Below are 19461 nucleotides of genomic sequence, written 5' to 3'. Positions count from 1 at the left end.
GAGTTGTTCTTCTGAATAGAATTAATCATCAGGCACTACACAATGCATAATATGCAACCACATGATCACAGGAGCACCACAGAGATGTAACATGTATTCTCTGCCTTAACGTCGTGCATGGTATGTAGAGAGAGACCAGCGGACATGTCATAGTGACTGAACTGGAGTGTATTCTCTCTCTTTTTTTAACGTTAATTTATTTTTGAGAGAGGGAGACAGAGTGTGACCGGGGTAGGGATAGAAAGAGAGGAAGAACACAGAATCTGAAGCAGGCTCTAGGTTCTGAGCTCTCAGCACTGAGCCCGACATGAGGCTCGGATTCATGAACTGTGAGATCATGACCTGAGTTGAAGTCATATGCTCAACTGACTGAGTCACCCAGGCACCCCTACAGTGTCATCTCTTATCACATGATGTAATAACCCTTTCTCTGCAGCAACCATGACCGTCTATGAGAGAAAGAAGAATCTATTCATTGACTAATTTGTAGACAACTTTATTTTTACAGAACTAAACTCATGAATAAAACTTATATGGGGAAAACCCCTTTAGGTATAGCATATCTATATAATATAACTAAATATATATATATCTTATTATGTTGTATGTGTGTGTGTATTACCCTCAATATGCTGTTGTTCAGTGGCAGCCAGTATCCAGCTGAAGGGTAGACATTCAGAGAAAGAAAAATGCTGTATTCATATAAGCATTTATCTATGTATTTATCTATCTTGGATTAACTGTTCTTTAAATTGCTTTCTAACACTAATACTATCAAAAATTGATCATCTGTTGCCATCTCTATTGCCATTTTTTTTATCATTGCCATTTCTATCAACAGATTAATAATGAAGATCCTTACCATTATATCTATCTATCTAGAGAAAGAAAGAAACAAACAACCTCCCCACCCCCCGCCCTGGGGTGGAACTAGATTTTAGTTCTCTTTACTTCTAGCTCAGTGTTCTTTCTCATAGACTATGTAATGCTCTATTCCAGCCTTAGTGTTAACTGACTTGCTTTGTAAATATGATACGGAGAGTGATTTTCTCCAAAGTGCTTGTTTATGGGGATTAGTCATAATCCCATGAACCCTCTATGCCCAGAACCCTTTTCAGTGAACTCTTCACATCCCTGTTTCTCAGACTATAAATGAAAGGGTTGAGAGTGGGAGTTACCAGGGTATACGTGACAGCAGCAGCCAGCGCCCCCGCAGAGCGAGAGGTTGATGGTGGCTTCAGGTAGGTGGCAAAGACTGTGCTGTAGAAAAGGATGACCATGGAGAGGTGGGAGCTGCATGTGGCCAGGGCTTTCTTTTTCCCCTGTGCTGATGGAACCCTAGCCACAGCCTGGAAGATATGGGTATAAGAGCTTATGATGCAGAGGAGAGGGCCGATTCCTAACAACCCGGTCAGAAGCATCATTAGGATCTCATTAGGGTGGGTATCTGAGCAAGAAAGACGAAAAAGTGGACCAAAATCACAGAAAAAGTGGGGGATCTCTTGGTTAGTATAGAAATACAACTGGGATAGAAACAAGATGTGCACCAGAGAGACAAAATGGGCCACCCCCCACAACCCACCCACCAGCAGCCCACATCTACAAGGTGTCATTAGCAGTGGGTAGTGCAGAGGATGGCAGATGGAAACATAGCGGTCGATAGCCATGGCAGTCAAAAGCAGGTTGTCCATATCGGCAAAAACAGCAAAGAAATATAATTGGGACAGACATCCACAGAAAGAGATGGATCCGTGGCTGGTCCATAGATCCTCAAGCATTTTGGGGGCTGTGGTGGAAGTGAAGCAGAGATCCACCAGGGAGAGCTGGCTGAGGAAGAAGTACATGGGAGTGTGGAGGCGCACGTCAGCTCCGATGACCAGCAGAAGGAGCGCGTTTCCTAAGAGGCTTACCAGGTAGAGTACTAGGAAGACACCGAAGAGGACTGGCCTGTTCCCTGGGCCCCTGGACAGCCCTGCCAGGACAAAGTCCGGGGTCCTGCTGCAGTTCATTCTAGGTCCTGGTGTGCTGTAAGAGAGGGGCCATCATGAGGGGGAGTTGCTCACTATCGGGAGCCGAGGAAGACAGAACGCTGGACCCTGTCTCTTGCCAGTGGGTTCCCCTGAGCAATCGATATGGAGAATGAGTGAAAACCTAGAACAGCAATGGGAGGCACAAGAGCTGGACATCAAAAAGGGTCACAGTGTGAGACACAGAGATGAGAGAAGGCAGGGAACGGCGAGGCCTCCTGGAGTTCTTTGCATGTAAAAGAGAAACTTGGTATTGTGGGATGGTAGAAATACTTGTTTGTGAATCTGTATCACAAAAGCATGAGTCTTTGAAGGCAGAGGCTGCATCTCTTAGTTTAGGGCTTCGCACACAGTGGGAGCTCAGTAAATGCTCCTGCCCATCTACACAGTCGTGACTGAAGCACAGTGAGCCTCTAAAGAGTTTAATATGCCCACCCTTGACCCATCAGTGTGTTCTCCACACCGCAGCCAGAGTGATCTTGTCAAAAAAGAAAATCTGATTATATCACTTCCTTGTTTACAAATAAGTGTCTGGAGGACATTGGTATTATGAAAATTCAGAAATCCCGACCATGTCCTCCAGAGCTCAGTTTTTATTGAGCTTGTGGCATCTCACCAACTTCACCTTGAATCACTCATTTTCTGCTCCCTGCCACCCCAGCTGCGTGGCCTCCCTTCCCTGAGTCCCTGTGCTCATCTCCCTACCTCAAAGCGGTTGGTAACTTTCTTTGGGAGATTTCCTTTGCTTCTTTGATTAAACCAAACCTACCTTTTGTTTCCTGTGATAGCATCTTTGTAGAATTCACTACGGTTGTGATGTAGGAGGTGTAATCACATTCATCTTGTGTATATATTTATTGAAGGTATTTAGTTGATGGTGGAGTCATCTTAAGACCAGATGGTGCCTTGTGGCAGAGACCGCATCTAGTTGTCTTCTCTGTTGAATGCCCAGTGTTTGTCATACGAAAGGCTGAGTTTGCCTCAAAGTGAACAAGTATATTAATTATTGGAGAGTGAAGGCCAGAGAGGGCAATATGCTGTCCTTCCCAAGTGGTTCCCTTCCATGTCAACACTTTGTGAATAAAAGTTCTTTCTTCCAGTATCCTTCTAGGATGTGGGCTGAAAACATTGATGCATCTGCTTCCTTCATCCTGCAAATCCAGACCAAGGGCTCTGACACTTATTTTCTTACAAAGTCTCGCTCCTTTCTGTCTTCCCCATCTTCACAGTTACCTTCTATGGACTTCTGTCAGCTCACTCCTAGCTTATTCCATCAACGGCTTATTCCATCAGCACCTTACCTCCCTCTCTGATTGCTGTGATTCATTCTGAAAGCATCTGCACTGGGCCTGGCCCTGCCATGCTCAGGCTCCTCTAACACCTTATTTCCTACTGCATCACATCTGTCCATCTGTGCCTGCTTATCAAGAACTTCCACAGCAGGACCCTCCCACCTATAAAACAGGGCTCCCACTGCTCACCAGCACCTGGTGCCCTCTCTCCTGGGCTGCCCACCTCGTGGTCACTTCTGCCTTCTTACATGTCCTTTCCTTGACCTAAAGCCCCAGGCCTTTTCTCTCCTGATGTCTTTCCTTCTTGTCCAAATATCTCCAGGTCTCAGTGGAAAATATACTGCCTTCACCACCACATTTCTCAAGTATTCTAACACTCATTATTTTATATCTTCTGAAATATATAAACAGGATGATTTAGCCCTTAAGTGGATATTGTCTTAAGGTGTTTCCTACTTTTTATGACATATTTTCTCTTACCAATTGTAAATACTTTGGGAGTAGAAATGATGTTTTCTTTTTAGTAGTTCTGTATAGCACCAGCCCACATCTGAGCGCATGGTCTGTCTCAAGATTATTGCTTCATGACTGCTCTCTAAGTGTTTGCTACAGTGTCCTTTTCATTTTCCGTGTTTGTACTAATTACCTCCTTGTTTCTACTAATCGTAAAGTATTCTGATAGATGAGTGGTCTAGTGTGAAGCAACAAATCTTTTCCCTCTTTATGTAGAGCATTTTTTCTGTACTTGAGACTTGAGTTTCTGAAACTTTCACATGGTTAAGGGTCACCTGGAGAGCCAGGTAAGTCACAGGTTTCTGGGCTCCACCCCAGAGACTGTCTTTAGTTTTGGAGTGAAACATGAGAATTTGCATTTCTGTCTCACTCAAACCTCAGGCAATGCTGACCCTGCCTGTCTGCTGAATTGAATTCAAAATGTGGGGTATCCTATTCTCCATACTTATATGAGTTTTTCTATTTTTTTCAACTCTTTTTAAAAAAATGAAAACTGGAAGATGTCCTTCTCTTACAAGATTAAGTCTTCCCTTACTCTTTTTTTCTGTTACAAACAGCACATCTTTTGTCCAGATATGGCCATACCTCTCAATGTTTCCATATCTTTCCCCAGGTTGGATCTTCTTGATGATTTTGCTTGAATAATCTCAGTGCTACTATAGCCACTTTGAGTAATTCTTCTGGAAAATATATAGTTCATGTTGAATCTCAGATATCCCAGTTCATCTTGGGTTATCTGAATGATATTTGGGCATCTAAAATATGTAAGATCCTAACTATCTAAAATTGTGAGGTCTCAGCCTTCTAAAACCTTAGCCTCAGATGGATGATATCCCTAATAAACTAACCTGTCCCCACAGCCTTCTGCAACTATTCCTCTACTTTTCTATGCTTTATGGCAAATCCTTCAAAAAGTTAATTGCCTCCATCACTCACTGTCCATTATGGTCCATGCTCTTTTGAAATCTCAATCATGCTTTTGCCCTAATCATGCCACTGAAAATACTCTCATCTATACCAACATTCAGTCCTCATTCCTTAAGTTACTTGACCTCTCAGCAAGATTTAGAATGGTTGATTCCTCTTTTCTTACTCCAAACGCATTCTTCCCCTTGCTCCCAGGACCTGCCACACTCTCCCATTGCTATCACTGATGAACTCTCGCTTAGCTTCCTTGGTTGACTCCTCCTCTGTTTCCTTATTCACTTTTGGGCCTCTTGTGGCCACTTTCTTACAGTTCCAGGCTTTAAATATCTATAAAAACATAGCTCCTAAATTGTGTTTTCAATTCCACCATCTTTTCAACCCTCTAGACTCATCTATTTAACTTCCTGCCAGATATGTCCTTATGAATGTCTGTTGGTAGCTTTACCACGTAAGGTATTTCTTACAATGGGACTGATTGACATACTTCTTTGGAAACAAGTACAGATCTGGACCCAAGGACAGAGTTTCCATCCACTATGTTCCTCTCTGAAATCTGAGCCCCTTACTCTGTCAGGTGCTACCTTCCATATTTACCACCTAGATTCCCTCATCTCCACCCCATGAGTGTTGCCCTTAAAAATATGTATTCTCCCCAATGCTCTTACTGAGAAAGTATGACATTCTAGAGGATCCAGACCCTTTGACTGCATTGGTGATACTGTGTCTGAAGGTAAAGAAGATACAGCTTGGGAGATGAACATTATTAATCTGCATTTCTCTTGGGACTACAAGTGGCTGGGCTGAAGAAGGAAGCTTTCTTGACCTCAGAGACTTATTCCCAGAGATACTTATTAGTGGGAAACCTGAAAGTATTTTCTGAAGAAAAAGCCAAAGTTTTTACAATGGCATGGGAGATCCAGTATGATTTGTACTCCTATTAACTCTCTGATAACATCTTCTCCTCCTACATTCTTCTCCACTAGCTCTGAAATAGCTCGACCAACCTCCTTGTTAGGACTGAATTCCACCAGCCATTCTCATTCTTTAGCTGCATTGCTCCCCCTGCTTCCTTACCTTGAACACAGTCCATTTCTCCCCAACCCTTCATTTCCTTCATGTCTTTGCTTAATGTCATTTTTCAATGAGACTTATTCTGGTGACCTTAGTTTATGCTATAAACTACATCCAACATTCCCAGTTTCCCTGATCCTAGTCTACTTTCTAACATACTATATAATTTATTTATTCATTATCTATCTTCTCTCCCCATAATTAAACTGTATGGGAGTAGAGATGCTTGCTTGTTTTGTTCGCTAATGTTTCCCCAGCATACAGAATAGTGCACAGCACATGGTAGAGACACTATAAAATATTGAACTGATGACACTTCAGGCCTTTGCTTTTCCCATTGATCTCATTGTCAGTCAGTGTCAATGAACCAATATGGACAGGTTCATGTCTATCAAGTAATAGCTTACATATCTTAGATCTATATTATGATGAAAGTTCTTATTCTAAATAAATGAAATGCATAATTTTGCCTAAACTGCGAAATCTGGTTCTCAGAGTGGGATGCAGGGGAGTTCAGCTCCTCACTAGTGCTTATGAGTTGAATTGTGATGACAGCTATCACAAAGGCCTTCTACTTACATGAAACTTCCTTGTCACTTTATCTGAAAAACAGCCATCAATCTGCATGAATACAGATGATGGAAGACAAAATTTCAGTCTAAGAAATGAAACCATAGGGAATAAGCTAAGAGTTTAAATTAAAAGAGAAATGTGGGGGGGGGAATCCTACTATATTAATAAAATTAATTCAAGGAACCTCAGCAGGATTTTCTTGAACATAAATTCTGAAGGCAAAGGAAAAGCAGTGTCATATAGGGGTCAGGGATTTGAGTTTTGACATCTACTCCTGTACTTTCTGTTCTACTGCAGACAAGTATTGGTTTTCTTCTCCTTGTTCCCCTTCCTACTGCTTCTCTTCTTTTCTCTTAACTCATAGATTTATGATCTTCTTCAACTATAGCTTTTGGAAAACTGTAGGCAACAGTTGGGAAGATAAGAAATTAAGGATTTCATGGAGCTCTATTTTAGGGAGGCAGACAAGGTTGTGTCCTCGCTTGGGGTAGGGGCAGCCCAAGCACACGTAAACTGTGAAGCTTCCTTTAGCAGCTAATTTGATCACTGCAGGAGAGGTGTTTGTTTCATCTGTGATGCTGATTTTCTGAGTTCTTTTAACAAGAGAAGTCTCTCAGTCCATGAGAGTGAAAGGACAAAATCCTACTGGATGGTAGGGCACACTGACTTGCTAGCACCTAAATGACTGTTATCAAGTCCATATTATATGAAAATCAAAGAAGTGAAATGTACCAGTGTAGTCTGGAGAGTCACTGTTTCACGCAGTCAAGTCTTTTATATAGAAGAGGGAGCAAACTTTACCTGTGGTTTCCAAGGGCAGACCTAGGACCAAATACATGACATAACAACAGAAATAGTAATGTCTACCATTTCTTGTTGTAATGATGTACTCTACACTTCCTTAGGGGCTCAATGCATCACTTCACTCAATGCTCACAATTTTATTTTGAGGAAGGTATTGTTATTTTCCCTCAGGAGGAGAAGGTTATAACTTGTTAGTGTTCACACAGCTAGGAGCTGGAGGTGCCTGAGCTCAGCTGTCCTGCCAGCGATGGAGATTAAAGCCAGTGACCCACACCCTTTCTAGCACTAGGTGTGCTCCATCCATGCAGAGCTCAATCTTAGGCTGGATTATGCCCTAGAAAATAATTGTGCAGGGTATTCCAGTGGCCAGACTAAAGGACTTTTAAACCTCCTTCTAAACTGGAAGTACAGATTCTGCTCGTGAAAGGTGGTCCACGAAAGCTGGTCCAGGTATGTTGTTGAGTTCCAGCACCAAGCATGATGCCCAGCATTCTGAATGCTGGCCGGCTGCACACACAGCCACAGGTTAGCACATACAGTTCAGTGTGGGAAGGGGTGGAGGGAGTACACCATGTGGAAGTGTAGAGACAAGGTTCGCTAGGATTTCTGCCTCCTTTGTTTTTTTTCAGGTGATGAGTGCAGTGCTGTTTGTCCTAGAGAAATCACTGATTAGTGATTACCACCAAAAGACTTCTCACAATGGGATTCTTTCAAGATGGTAGTTTCTTGTTTGTATACAGGACAGAACAGTCAGATGATGCAAAGGAAAATTTGTTGTGTAAATGAATTCAGATGAGATATGTCATTTTAATGCTGGTAGAAATTCTGGAAACCAGTTTTTATCTTTCCTTAGCTCTGGGCCAGAGCTTTGGGATTGCTGTTTCTTTATTGTCCATTCAGTTCTCCAATGAGATGGAATTCAGCCACGCACTGTCCCCTGTAGATTAACTCATGAGAGATTTCCTTTATAAAAAGCTTATTTTTCATAACACTTAAACAATGCATGGCATCCATGAAGTTAAGTAGAAATAAAATAATTCATATTGATTCATTGTGTTTTTTATTGTCCCATAATTTTAAAACACAAGACTATCAGACCTAACATTAATTTGTTTTTTCAAATTTCTTTTTTAAATTTAAATCCAAGTTATGTTAACCATGTAGTGTAATAATGATTTCAGGGATAGAATTTAGTGATTCATCACTTACATATGACACCCAGTGCTCATCCCAACAGGTGGCCTCCCTAATGACCATCACCCATTTAGCCCATCCCCTGCCACCTCCCCTCCAGCAACCCTCAATTTGTTCTTTAAGGGTCTTTTATGGTTTGCCTCCCTCTCTGTTTTTATCTTATTTCTGCTCACCTTCCCCTATGTTTATATTGTTTGTTTCTTAAATTACACATGTGAATGAAATCATGATATTTGTATTTATCTGACTTATTTTGCTTAGCATAATATACTCTAGTTCCACCTACATTCTTCCAAATGGCAAGATTTCATTCTTTTTCATCACCGAGTAATAGTCCACTGTGTACGTATATCACATCTTCTTTGTCCATTCATCAGTAGATGGACATTTGGACTTTTCCCATTCTTTGGTTATTGTCTGTGTGTGTGTGTGTGTGTCTGTGTGAAATGTATTTATTAATATGGGGGTACAACTGGCATTTCTATATAATTAAGACTTTCCATCCACAAAGAGGATGTATTTCTTCATTTATTCAAACCTTCTTTGATAAACTTTTGTCATTTTGGCCAAAGTTTGTCATGTATGGCGTATGTAGGCCATACACATTTTTATGACATTATTTTAGGGTATATTTTATATGTGGTTGCTATTGTCAAAGGGTTATTTTAAAAATCCTATTTCCCAACTAATTTCTGATATATTAAAAGGCTCTTGATATTTGTTTATTTACCGTGTATCTGGACACATTATGTAAATTTCTTATTGTTTTTAAGTTTTACTTATTTATTTTGTGTGTGTGAGAGAGAGAGAGAGAGAGAGGCAGCATGAGTAGAGGAGGGGCAGAGAGAGAGGAAGACATAAAAGATCCCAAGCAGGCTCCACAATGTCAGCACAGAGCCCCATAATACTTTGGCTACTGTTGATAGCACTGCTATAAACATTAGGGTACATGTGCCCCTTAGAATCAGCATTTTTGTATCCTTTGGATAAACACCTAGTAGTGCAATTGCTGAGTCATCGGGTAGTTCTATTTTTAGTTTTTTGAGGAACCTCCATACTGTTTTCCCGACTGGCTACACCAGTTTGCATTACCACCAGCAGTGCAAGAGGGGGGGGTCCCCTTTCTCTGCATCCTCACCAATATCGGTCGTTTCCTGAATTATTAATTTTAGCCATTCTGACAGGTGTGAGGTGGTATCTCATTGTGGTTTTGATTTGTATTTCCCTGATGATGAGTGATGATGAATGTCTTTTCATGTGTCTGTTAGCAATCTGGATGTCTTCTTTGGAAAAGTGTCTATTCATGTCTTCTGCCCATTTCTTCACTGGATTATTTGTGTTTTTTTTGGGTGTGGAGTTTGCTAAGTTCTTTATAGGTTTTGGATACTAACCCTTTATCTGATATGTCATTTGCAAATATCTTCTCCCATTCTGTTGGTTGCTGCCTTTTAGTATTGCTAATTGTTTTCTTCACTGTGCAGAACCGTTTTTCTTGATGAGGTCCCAATAGTTCATTTTTGCTTTTGTTTCCCTTGCTTCCAGAAACATGGGAAGTAAGAAGTTGCTGTGGCTGAGGTCAAAGAGGTTGTTGTCTGTTTTCTCCTCCACAATATGGATGGTTTCCTGTCTTATGTTTAGGTCTTTCATCCATTTTGAGTTTATTTTTGTGTATGGTGTAAGAAAGTGGTCCAGCTTCATTTTGCATGTTGCTGTCCAGTTTTCCCAGCATCATTTGCTAAAGAAACTGTCTTTTTTTTCATTGTATATTCTTTCCTGCTTTGTCAAAGATTAGTTGGCCATATGTTTGTGGGTCCATTTCCGGGTTTTTTATCCTGTTCCATTGATCTGATCTGTTTTTGTGCCAGTACCATACTGTCTTGAAAACTATAGCTTTGTAATACAGGTCAAAGTTTGGAATAGTGATGCCTCCAGCTTTGGTTTTCTTTTTCAACATTACTTTGACTATTCAAGGTAATTTCTGGTTTGATACAAATTTTAGGATTGTTTGTTCTATGAAGAATGCTGGTGTTATTTTGATTGGGATTGCATTGAATGTGTAGATTGCTTTGGGTAGTATCGACATTTTAACAATATTTGTTCTTTCAATCCATGAGCATGGAATGTTTTTCCATTTCTTGGTGTCTTCTTCAATTTATTTCATAAGCTTTCTGTAGTTTTCAGTGTATAGATTTTTCACCTCTTTGGTTAGGTTTATTCCTAGATATTTTATGGTTTTGGATACAATTTTAAATGGGATAAATTCCTTGATTTCTCTTTCTGCTGCTTCATTAATGGTGTATAGAAATGTAACCAATTTCTGTATGTGGATTCTATATGCTGCAACTTTGATGAATTCATGTCATTTCTCCAGTTTTTTGGTATAGTTTTTTGGGTTTTCCACATAGAGTATCATGTCATTTGCGAAGAGTGAAGGTTCAAATTCCTCCTTGCCAATTTGGATCCCTTTTATTTCTTTTTGTTGTCTGGTTGCATGAGGCTAGGACTTACAACACAATGTTGAATCATAGTGATGAATGTGGACATCCCTGTCATGTTCCTGACCATATGGGGAAAGCTCTCAGTTTTTCCACATTGACAATGATATTAACTATGGGTCTTTCATATATGGCCTTTATGATATTGAGGTATGTTCCTTTTATTCCTACTTTCTTGAGGGTTTTTATCACACGAGGATGCTGTATTTTGTTAAGTGCTTTTTCTGCAACTATTGAGAGGATCATGTGGTTTTTATCTTTACTTGTATTAATGTTATGTAACACATTGATTGATTTATAAAATTGAACCCACCTTGCATCCAAGAAATAAATCTGGCTTTATTGTGGTGAATAATTCTTTTAAGTATTGTTGGATCCAGTTTGCTAATATCTTGTTGAGGATTTTTGCATCGATTTTTATCAGGGACATTGGTCTGTAATTATCTTTTTAGTGGTGTATTTGTCTGATTTTGGATTCAAGGTAATGCTGGCTTCATAGAATTTGGAAGTTTTCCTTCCATTTCTATTTTTTGAAACAGCTTAAAAACTATAGGTATTAATTCTTCTTTGAACATCTGGTAGAATTCCCCTGGGCAGCCATGTGGCCCTGGACTATTGTTTGTTTGGAGATTTTTGATTACTGATTCAATTTCTTTACTGGTATGGGTGTGTTCAAATTTTCTGTTTCTTCTTGTTTCAGTTTTGGTAGTTTATATGTTTCTAGAAATTTGTCCATTTCTTCCAGATTGCCCAAATTTTTGGCATTTAGTTGCTCATAATATTCTCTTATTACTGTTTTTATTTCTGCTGTGTTGGTTGTGATCTCTCCTCTTTCTTTCTTGATTTTATTTATTTGGGTCCTTTCCTTTTTCTTTTTGATCATTCTGGCAAGGGGGGTTATCATTTTGATAATTCTTTTAAAGAACCGGCTCCTGGTTTCATTGATCTGTTCTGCTTTTTGTTTTGTTTTGTTTTGCTGTTTTATTTATTTATTTTTTGATATCATTGATTTCTGCTATAATCTTTATTATTTCCCTTCTGCTGGTTTTGGGTTGTATTTGCTGTTCTTTTTCCAGCTCCTTTAGGTATAAGGTTAGGTTCTATATCCGAGACCTTTCTTTCTTTTTTAAGAATGCCTGGATTGCTATATACTTCCTTCTTATGACTGCGTTTGCTGCATCTCAGAGGTTTTGGACTGTCGTGTTTTCATTTATTTTTTTCCATGGACTTTTTAATTTCCTCTTTAATTCCTTGGCTAACCCATTCATTCTTTAGTAGGATATTCTTTAATCGCCAAGTATTCATGGTCTTTCTAAATTTTTTCTTGTGGTTGATTTTGAGTTTCATAATGTTGTGGTCTGAAAGTATGCATGGTATGATCTCTATCTTTTTGTACTTGCTGAACACTGATTTGTGACCCATTATGTGAGCTATTCTGGAGAATATTCCATGTGTACTCGAGAAAAATGCATTCTGCTGCTTTAGGATGAACTGTTCTGAGTATATCTGTTAAGTCCATCCTGTATAAAAGCCATTGTTCCTTGTTGATTTGCTGTTTAGATTATCTGTCCATTGTTGTAAGTGGGGTGTTGAAATTCCCTACTATTATGGTATTATTGTCAATGAGTTTCTTTATGTTTGTGATTAACTGATTTTTATATTTGGGTTCCTCCACATTGGGAGCATAAATATTCACAATTAGATCTTCTTTTGGGTAGACCCTTTAATTATGATATAATGCTTTCTCCATCTCTTTTTACAGACTTTGTTTTAAAATCTAGTTTGTCTGATATAAGTATGGCTACTCTAGCTTTCTTTTGATGACCATTAGTGTGATAGATGGTTCTCCATCCCTTTATTTTCAATCTGCAGGTGTCTTTAAATCTAAAATGAGTCTCTTGTAGGCAGCATATAGATAGGTCTTGTTTTCTTAATCATTCTGATACCCTGTGTCTTTTGTTTGGAGCACTTAGTCCATTTACATTCAGAGTGAGTACTGAAAGGGGACCCTGGATGGCTCAATTGATTAAATATTAGACTTTGGCTCAGCTCATGATCTCACAGCTCATATGTTTGATCCCCACATCAGGTTCTATGCTGATATCTCAGAGCCTGAAGCCTTCTTTGGAGGCTCTCTGTCTTTCCCCCAGTCATATTCCCTCCCTCTTTCAAAAATAAATAATAAAAAATATTAAAAACTTTTAAATTTAGAGTGAATACTGAAAGATGAATTTAGTGCCATTGTGTTGCCTGTAGACTTGGTGTTTCTGGTTCTTTTTAGTTTTTGTTGCTTTTTGTCTTTTTTATTATGTTTTACCTTTTCTCCACTCAAAGAATCCCCCTTAGAATTTCTTGCAGGGCTGATTTAGTGGTCACGAACTCCTTTGGTTTTTGTTTGTTTGGGAAACTCTTTACCTCTCCTTCTATTCTGAATGATAGCCTTGCTGGATAACATTTTTCTGATTCAGCATGTTGAGTATATCCTGTCACTCCTTTCCGGCCTGCCAGGTTTCTGTGGATAGGTCTGCTGTGAACCTATTCTGTCTTCCCTTGCAGGTTAAGGACTTTTTTACTCTTGCTGCTTTCATGATTCTCTCTCTCTCTCTCTCTCTCTCTCTCTCTCTCTCTCTCTCTGTGTGTGTGTGTGTGTGTGTGTGTGTGTGTGTGTAATTTGTGAATTTGACTATGATATACTTGGTGATGGTCATTTTTGTTGAATCTAATGGGAGTTCTCTGTGCTTCCTCGATTTTGATGTCTGCATCCTTCCTCAGATTAGGAAAGTTTTCAGCCATAATTTGCTCACATAAACCTTCTGCCCCTTTTTCTCTCTCTTCATCTTCTGGGACTCCTATGATTCAGATGTTATTCCTTTTTAATAAGTCACTTAGTGCTCTAAGTCTTGTATAGTGATCTTTGGCCTTTGTTTCATACTTTTTTCTGATTCATTGTTCTCCATAACTTTATCTTTTATATCGCTGATTCACTTCTCTGCTTTGTCCACCCTTGCTGTCATAGCATCCATTTGAGATTGCATACCAGTTACAGCATTTTTAATTTTTGCCTAGTGAGATTTTACTTCTTTTAACTCTGTACTAGGGATTCTCTGCTATTTTCTATGCTTTTGTCAAGCTCGGCTAGTATTCTTATAATTGTGGTTTAATTCTACATCAGACATCTTGCTTATATCTGTGTTGGTGAATCCTCTGGCTGCCATTTCTTTCTGTTCTTTCTTTTGGGGTGAATTGCTTCATTTTGACATTTTGGGGAAATAAAAAATCAATAAAAGAAAAAATAAAAATTAAAAGAATTTTAAAAAAACAAAAAAATTAAATAAAGAAAGCTAGATCCTAGGTGTGTTTTACTCCGCTTGTTGAAAGAAGCTTGATAGAGTAGAGAAAAAAGGGAAAGGGAAAAAAAGGTAACAAATATTTAAAAATTAAAAAAGTATATATAACTGAATACAATAAGATAAAATGAAATAGAATAAAAAATTTAAAAAATTAAAAATAAAGTAAAAAATAGTAAATCAAAATAATTTTTTCTCTTTCTGTATCCAACCAAGAGGAAAAAAAGAAAGAAAAAAGAAAACAGCATAAACAGAAGCAAAGAAAGCGAACTAATATATGAACCAGCAAACAGAGTGAAACCTGAATGAAATTACATCTAGTTTCCTCTAGAACTGAAACTATGAGGCACTCTGTAGTCCATACCCTAAGCAGGTGGAGTGACTTGTGCTGGTCTCCTAGGGGATGTGCTTGGAGGGTGCAGTTGGGTGGGACTTGGTATAATGGCTGCGTTCTCCACCATGTGGTACTGCTTAGCTTACCGGAGTGGCCAGTGTGGCATGCATGTGTGTGTATGTGCATGTGCGTGTGTAGGAGACGTGGTAATGGCTTCACCCAGGTCCTTAGTCTCTGTCACAGGAACTTCGAACTCTCACCCACCTGTGATCAAGCACCCCTCCTTTGTCTCAGGCCTCCATCCGCTCCTTGCCTCTACCCTGTCCATGTCCAAGCTGCCTGCCAGAGTTCTATCTCAGATGGGGTTGTTTCAAAACTCCACACTTCAGAGACGCCTGTGGCTTAGACCTGTGCTTAGTCTCTGGGGGAGGGTCTCACTGAGCAATGGCTTGGTGCTGGCTCCCCCCAGAAAATGTTCATGAGATCGCACAGCAGCAGAGATTCAGAGATTTTGGCAAATCACAACACACAGTTGACACTAGGTTTCACCACACTCTGGTATCTTTGTCCCGATACCAGTAAATGTGGCCATTCTCTGGGGTCCACTGGGACCTTTGCCTGTGGGGAGGCCATATGGCCTCTACCAGATGCTCTCCAAGCAGGGGAACCACTTCTCCCCTTGTGGCATACAGACCCTTAAGACCCTGCTATCTGCTCCTGGGGATTCACCCTGCTTCCTCACCAGAGCACCACCAGGCACTGAGCTCTGAAACTTCAGATTCCATTGTTTATAGAATCCTGGTGGTATTGAAACCCTCTCTTTTCTTTCCTGTCTCTGGTTTTGGGGAACAGATTTCTTGTTCAGTCCCCTATGAGTGTTTTCACTCTTTCTCTCAATGTCTCCCCAACTTCTTTCAGGGGGTTGTTTTTCTTGCATGATTGATGCACCACACTCTCCCCTTTCCTTTTTCTTTCTCTGTCCTCTCTCTGCAAAAAAAGCTCCCTACCTTCCATGGCTTTTCTCTCCCCAGTTCACCTCTCTACACCACATACCTGCCAAGTTCTGTGGCTCAAGTTATGTAGATTGTTGTGTTAACCCTCAGATCAGTTTCCTAGGTGTACAAAATGGTTTGGTGCTGATATAGCTGTGTCTCAGGGACAAGAGCAGCTCAAGGTCTCCATGCTGCTCTGCCATATTGATTCCTCTCCCTGAACCTCGATTTCAACAATATTTCTTATGATGTTCTTCCTGCCTTCAATTGTTTATAGTATGTGTTATGGAAGCAAATAGTTTGGTTAACTTAGGAAAAAAAAACTAAACAATTACAAATAAAAAGCCAAATAAAATTTATTATTTGGCTTTGAATTACCAATGATCATTTTAGATACTACTTTGTTTCCTTGAAAACAAATATCCTACCCAGTTTTTTTACTGTTTATTATTTTGACAATTTTAAGTATGTAGTGTAAATAAAGTTTTATCTTACATCTAAGAAATCCAGGTTTAACATTCTCCTTTATTTTGTGTGTGAATGCTTATAAATTCCAACATTTGAATCAGAGTAATTCAAACTTTTCATGGATTGGGAGAAATTTAGGGATGAGAAAGACCAATGGATTTTGGTTTTATGAGCACCAACCCTGTACCAAGCATTATTTACTTTACTCAGTGTTTTATTTCGTATTTCCTCTCTGAGTCATAATATGCTGCAATCATTATTATAGTACTTAATTTATTTGGGTCATGAATGTTTGGCTCTGTGCAAGTCTGGTGCATCCATATGATGGATGTAAATGCGGCCATTAGAAACCATATTGTAGAAGAGTGTTAATGACAGGAGGAATGTCATAATATGGTGTAGGATACAAAACTATAATCTTATCTCTATTTTGAATGTATGTGCATAGGAAAATGTTGGAAAGATATATACAAAAAATTAGCACTCAGTGACATGAAGGATTAAGAGGATAAGAAGGACAAGGAAGCTTCTCAGGAAGAGACTCAAATGACCCCACAGCTCATACAAAGTGTCTGATGGATATTCACCAACCATCTCCAGGACATGGTGGAGAGTGAGGAAAGGGGCCTGCCTCTTCCCATGTGGGCTTTTAAATATTTACTTATTTCTGTAAAGATGTTCCTAATGTCCTGAAGAGATATGTCTCATAGGAAATTTTGAGTATGGGGGTTTCTGGTGATGATTGTTGCATGCCTCTGTGATTTGTTGTGGATGCTAAATGCTCAGTGTTTATGCTGATAGAGATGATGATTGTTTTACCTATCAAGCTATATTTTCTTGTTTTGTAGATTTCACTCTTGTACTATTGGAATAACACAATTTGTAGGCTTCTCATTCTCAAGAGGAAGAAAGATAAAACCAAACTCTGTTCAAATTCATTATCTTGGGATTCTCCAACCTAAATGATTCACAATTTTTACTCTTCACTGTCTTCTTTCTGACCTATATCTGTACTTTGGGAGGAAATATCTTCATTATCCTGGTGTCTGTGGCTGATCCACATGTACACACCCCCATGTATCATTTTCTGAGGAATTTGGCCTTTCTTGACATCTGCTACACCACCACCAACGTCCCCCAGATGATGGTGCATCTCCTGTCAGAGAAGAAGAGCATGTCCTATGGGGGATGTGGGGCACAACTGTTTGCATGTATTTTCTCAGTAGGATCAGAGTGTCTCCTCCTGGGGGCCATGGCGTATGACCATTACATTGCAATCCGCAAACCTCTACAGTACTCAGTGATTATGAACAGAGCCCTGTATGGCCAGTTAGCCACCTCATGCTGGACTGGGGGGTTCCTCAACAAGGGAGTGCACACTTCTGACCTTCTACCTGCCCTTCTGTGGCAACAACCAGATTCAGTATTTCTTCTGTGACATCTCCCCTTTGCTGCTGTTGTCTTGTGGGGGCACTTCCGTCAATGAGTTGGCATTGCTGTCCATTGGGGTCTTCATTAGGTGGGCTCCTTTCTTGGGTATCATCCTTTCCTACTTCTATATTATCTCTGCTATCTTGAGGATCCACTCCTCAGAGGAGAGGCAAAAGGTATTTTCTACCTGTGCCTCCCACCTGGTCATTGTCCTTCTGTACTACGGTAGTGCCATCTTCACATACGTGTGGCCCATCTCAACATGGTCGCTGGAGAGAGACCAGCTGGTCTCTGTCCTCTGCAGTGTTGTCACTCCCATGTTAAATCCTGTCATCTGTACTTTGAAGAATAAGGACATCAGAAAGGCCTTGAAAGCGGTGGGAGAAAAGGTTGCAACCTTCAAATTTCATTTCCCTTGAACTGTAGTGTTTACTTTTCTGTGATGATTAATAATAGAAAATTAGCTTCTTAGTGATACAATCTCATTGCTTCTTGCCAACATTGCTAATTAAAAGTTAATTTCAATGATTAAACAAAGGGGCAAAGTAAAGGGTTACTATATATTTTTGTCCCCTTCCTATTCTTGAAACACTTGTGTCTTTTCTGTATGTTTGAAACTTTTTCTAAATAGTTTAAAAAGTTAGTTTGAAGCTCATGGATATAACTACAAATATAATGCTTGTCTCCACATGTACATGATTTTTGATTATTTAACATCTGTGTCAAATATATTCTTTAGTTACTCTACTGTTCTTCCATTTTGCTTTTGTCCTATGGTGAACTATCTGTTGGCCTGCATTTCTGGTTCTTGCTACATTTGTCTCAAAGTCATTTTCTTTTGTCACCTTCCTTCTTATTTTCACTGTGCTTTCAAAATCTTGAGAAAATTTTCTTTCTAAGGATGAGGAAGTTCTCCTTGTTTTCATCACTGCCAATACATTTTTCTATTGAGACTACACAAATAATTATATCTTAATTTAGTTTCCATAAAATGACTCATTCACTTCAATTTGGACAGCAATTTAATAAACATCTTAAATTCTGCATTATGCCTGAGGGATGTAGACCTCCACAGAAATGTGTACGTCAGTATGAAATGCGTTCTCTTAAGTTCAGCTCTGAAGGGACATTTCAGATTTTTCGCTGACTGTGTAGAACAAATTCTGATTTATCTCCATTTGGAAAAGACCATGCCATAGTCTCTATACTGTTGTCTGTATTCTTCACCTCTAAATATGTGGCATGTTCCCATCTTCTTTAAGGAATCTCTGTAAATAACTCTACTTCTTTTTAACTTTAAAAAATGTTTATTTTTGAAAGTGAGAGAACACACACATGCGAGTGGCAGAGGGGCAGAGAGAGAGGGAGGCAAAGGATCCTAAACAGGCTTTGTATTGACAGCAGAGAGCCCGATGTAGGGCTCAAACTTACAAACCCTGAGATGATGACCTGAGCAGAAGTCAGACACTTAAGTGACTGGAGCCCCCCAGGTGCCCCTGAAAATAACTCTACTTTGTATGATCTGATGCTTCTGTGCTTCTTAGGTTGAGACACATTTTTACAAAAACAGCCTTGTACACACAATAAAATTCAGAAGGGCAAAAATATCTTATTTTTTTAAAAGATATAAAATATTTGGTTCACATGCTATTTAAATTTAAAACAGGGAACACAACATACATCTATAAAGAAAGGCAATTGCATGGATTTTAATTCAGATGTGAGGTGATATTTCAGTCTGGTTTGATTTGCATTTTCCTGATGGTTAGTAGATTAGATATCTTATCATATACCTGTGGGTCATTTGTATGTCTTCTCTGAAAAAAATGTCTATTCAAGTCCTTTGCTAATTTTTAATTTTTAGTTTTTTTTTTTTTTTGGTACTGGGTTGTAGGGATTCCTTATATAGTTCGGATATTAACCCCTTATCATATACAGGATTTGCACATATTTTCTCCTGCTCTGTAGGTTGCCTCTTCCTTTTCTTGATTGT

General features: G+C 39.3%; 1 protein-coding gene and 1 pseudogene across 1 annotated transcript; one reads left to right on the top strand and one right to left on the bottom strand.

Annotated features, from left to right (window-relative positions):
- Nucleotides 1-1073: 1073 nt before the first annotated feature.
- Nucleotides 1074-2009, bottom strand: LOC106978631 (olfactory receptor 24-like). The gene has a single exon (XM_015076324.1). The coding sequence runs from the start codon at nt 2007-2009 to the stop codon at nt 1074-1076; it is 936 nt and encodes a 311-aa protein (XP_014931810.1).
- Nucleotides 2010-14684: 12675 nt separating this feature from the next.
- On the top strand, nt 14685-18013 carry LOC106978630 (olfactory receptor 5V1-like; annotated as a pseudogene).
- Nucleotides 18014-19461: the final 1448 nt, after the last annotated feature.

The sequence above is a fragment of the Acinonyx jubatus genome, chromosome B2, assembly GCF_027475565.1.
Source record: "Acinonyx jubatus isolate Ajub_Pintada_27869175 chromosome B2, VMU_Ajub_asm_v1.0, whole genome shotgun sequence".
NCBI classification, from domain to species: domain Eukaryota; kingdom Metazoa; phylum Chordata; class Mammalia; order Carnivora; family Felidae; genus Acinonyx; species Acinonyx jubatus.
The sequence above is the reverse complement of the archived record's forward strand: the minus strand, read 5'-3'. Positions and strand labels throughout refer to the sequence as shown.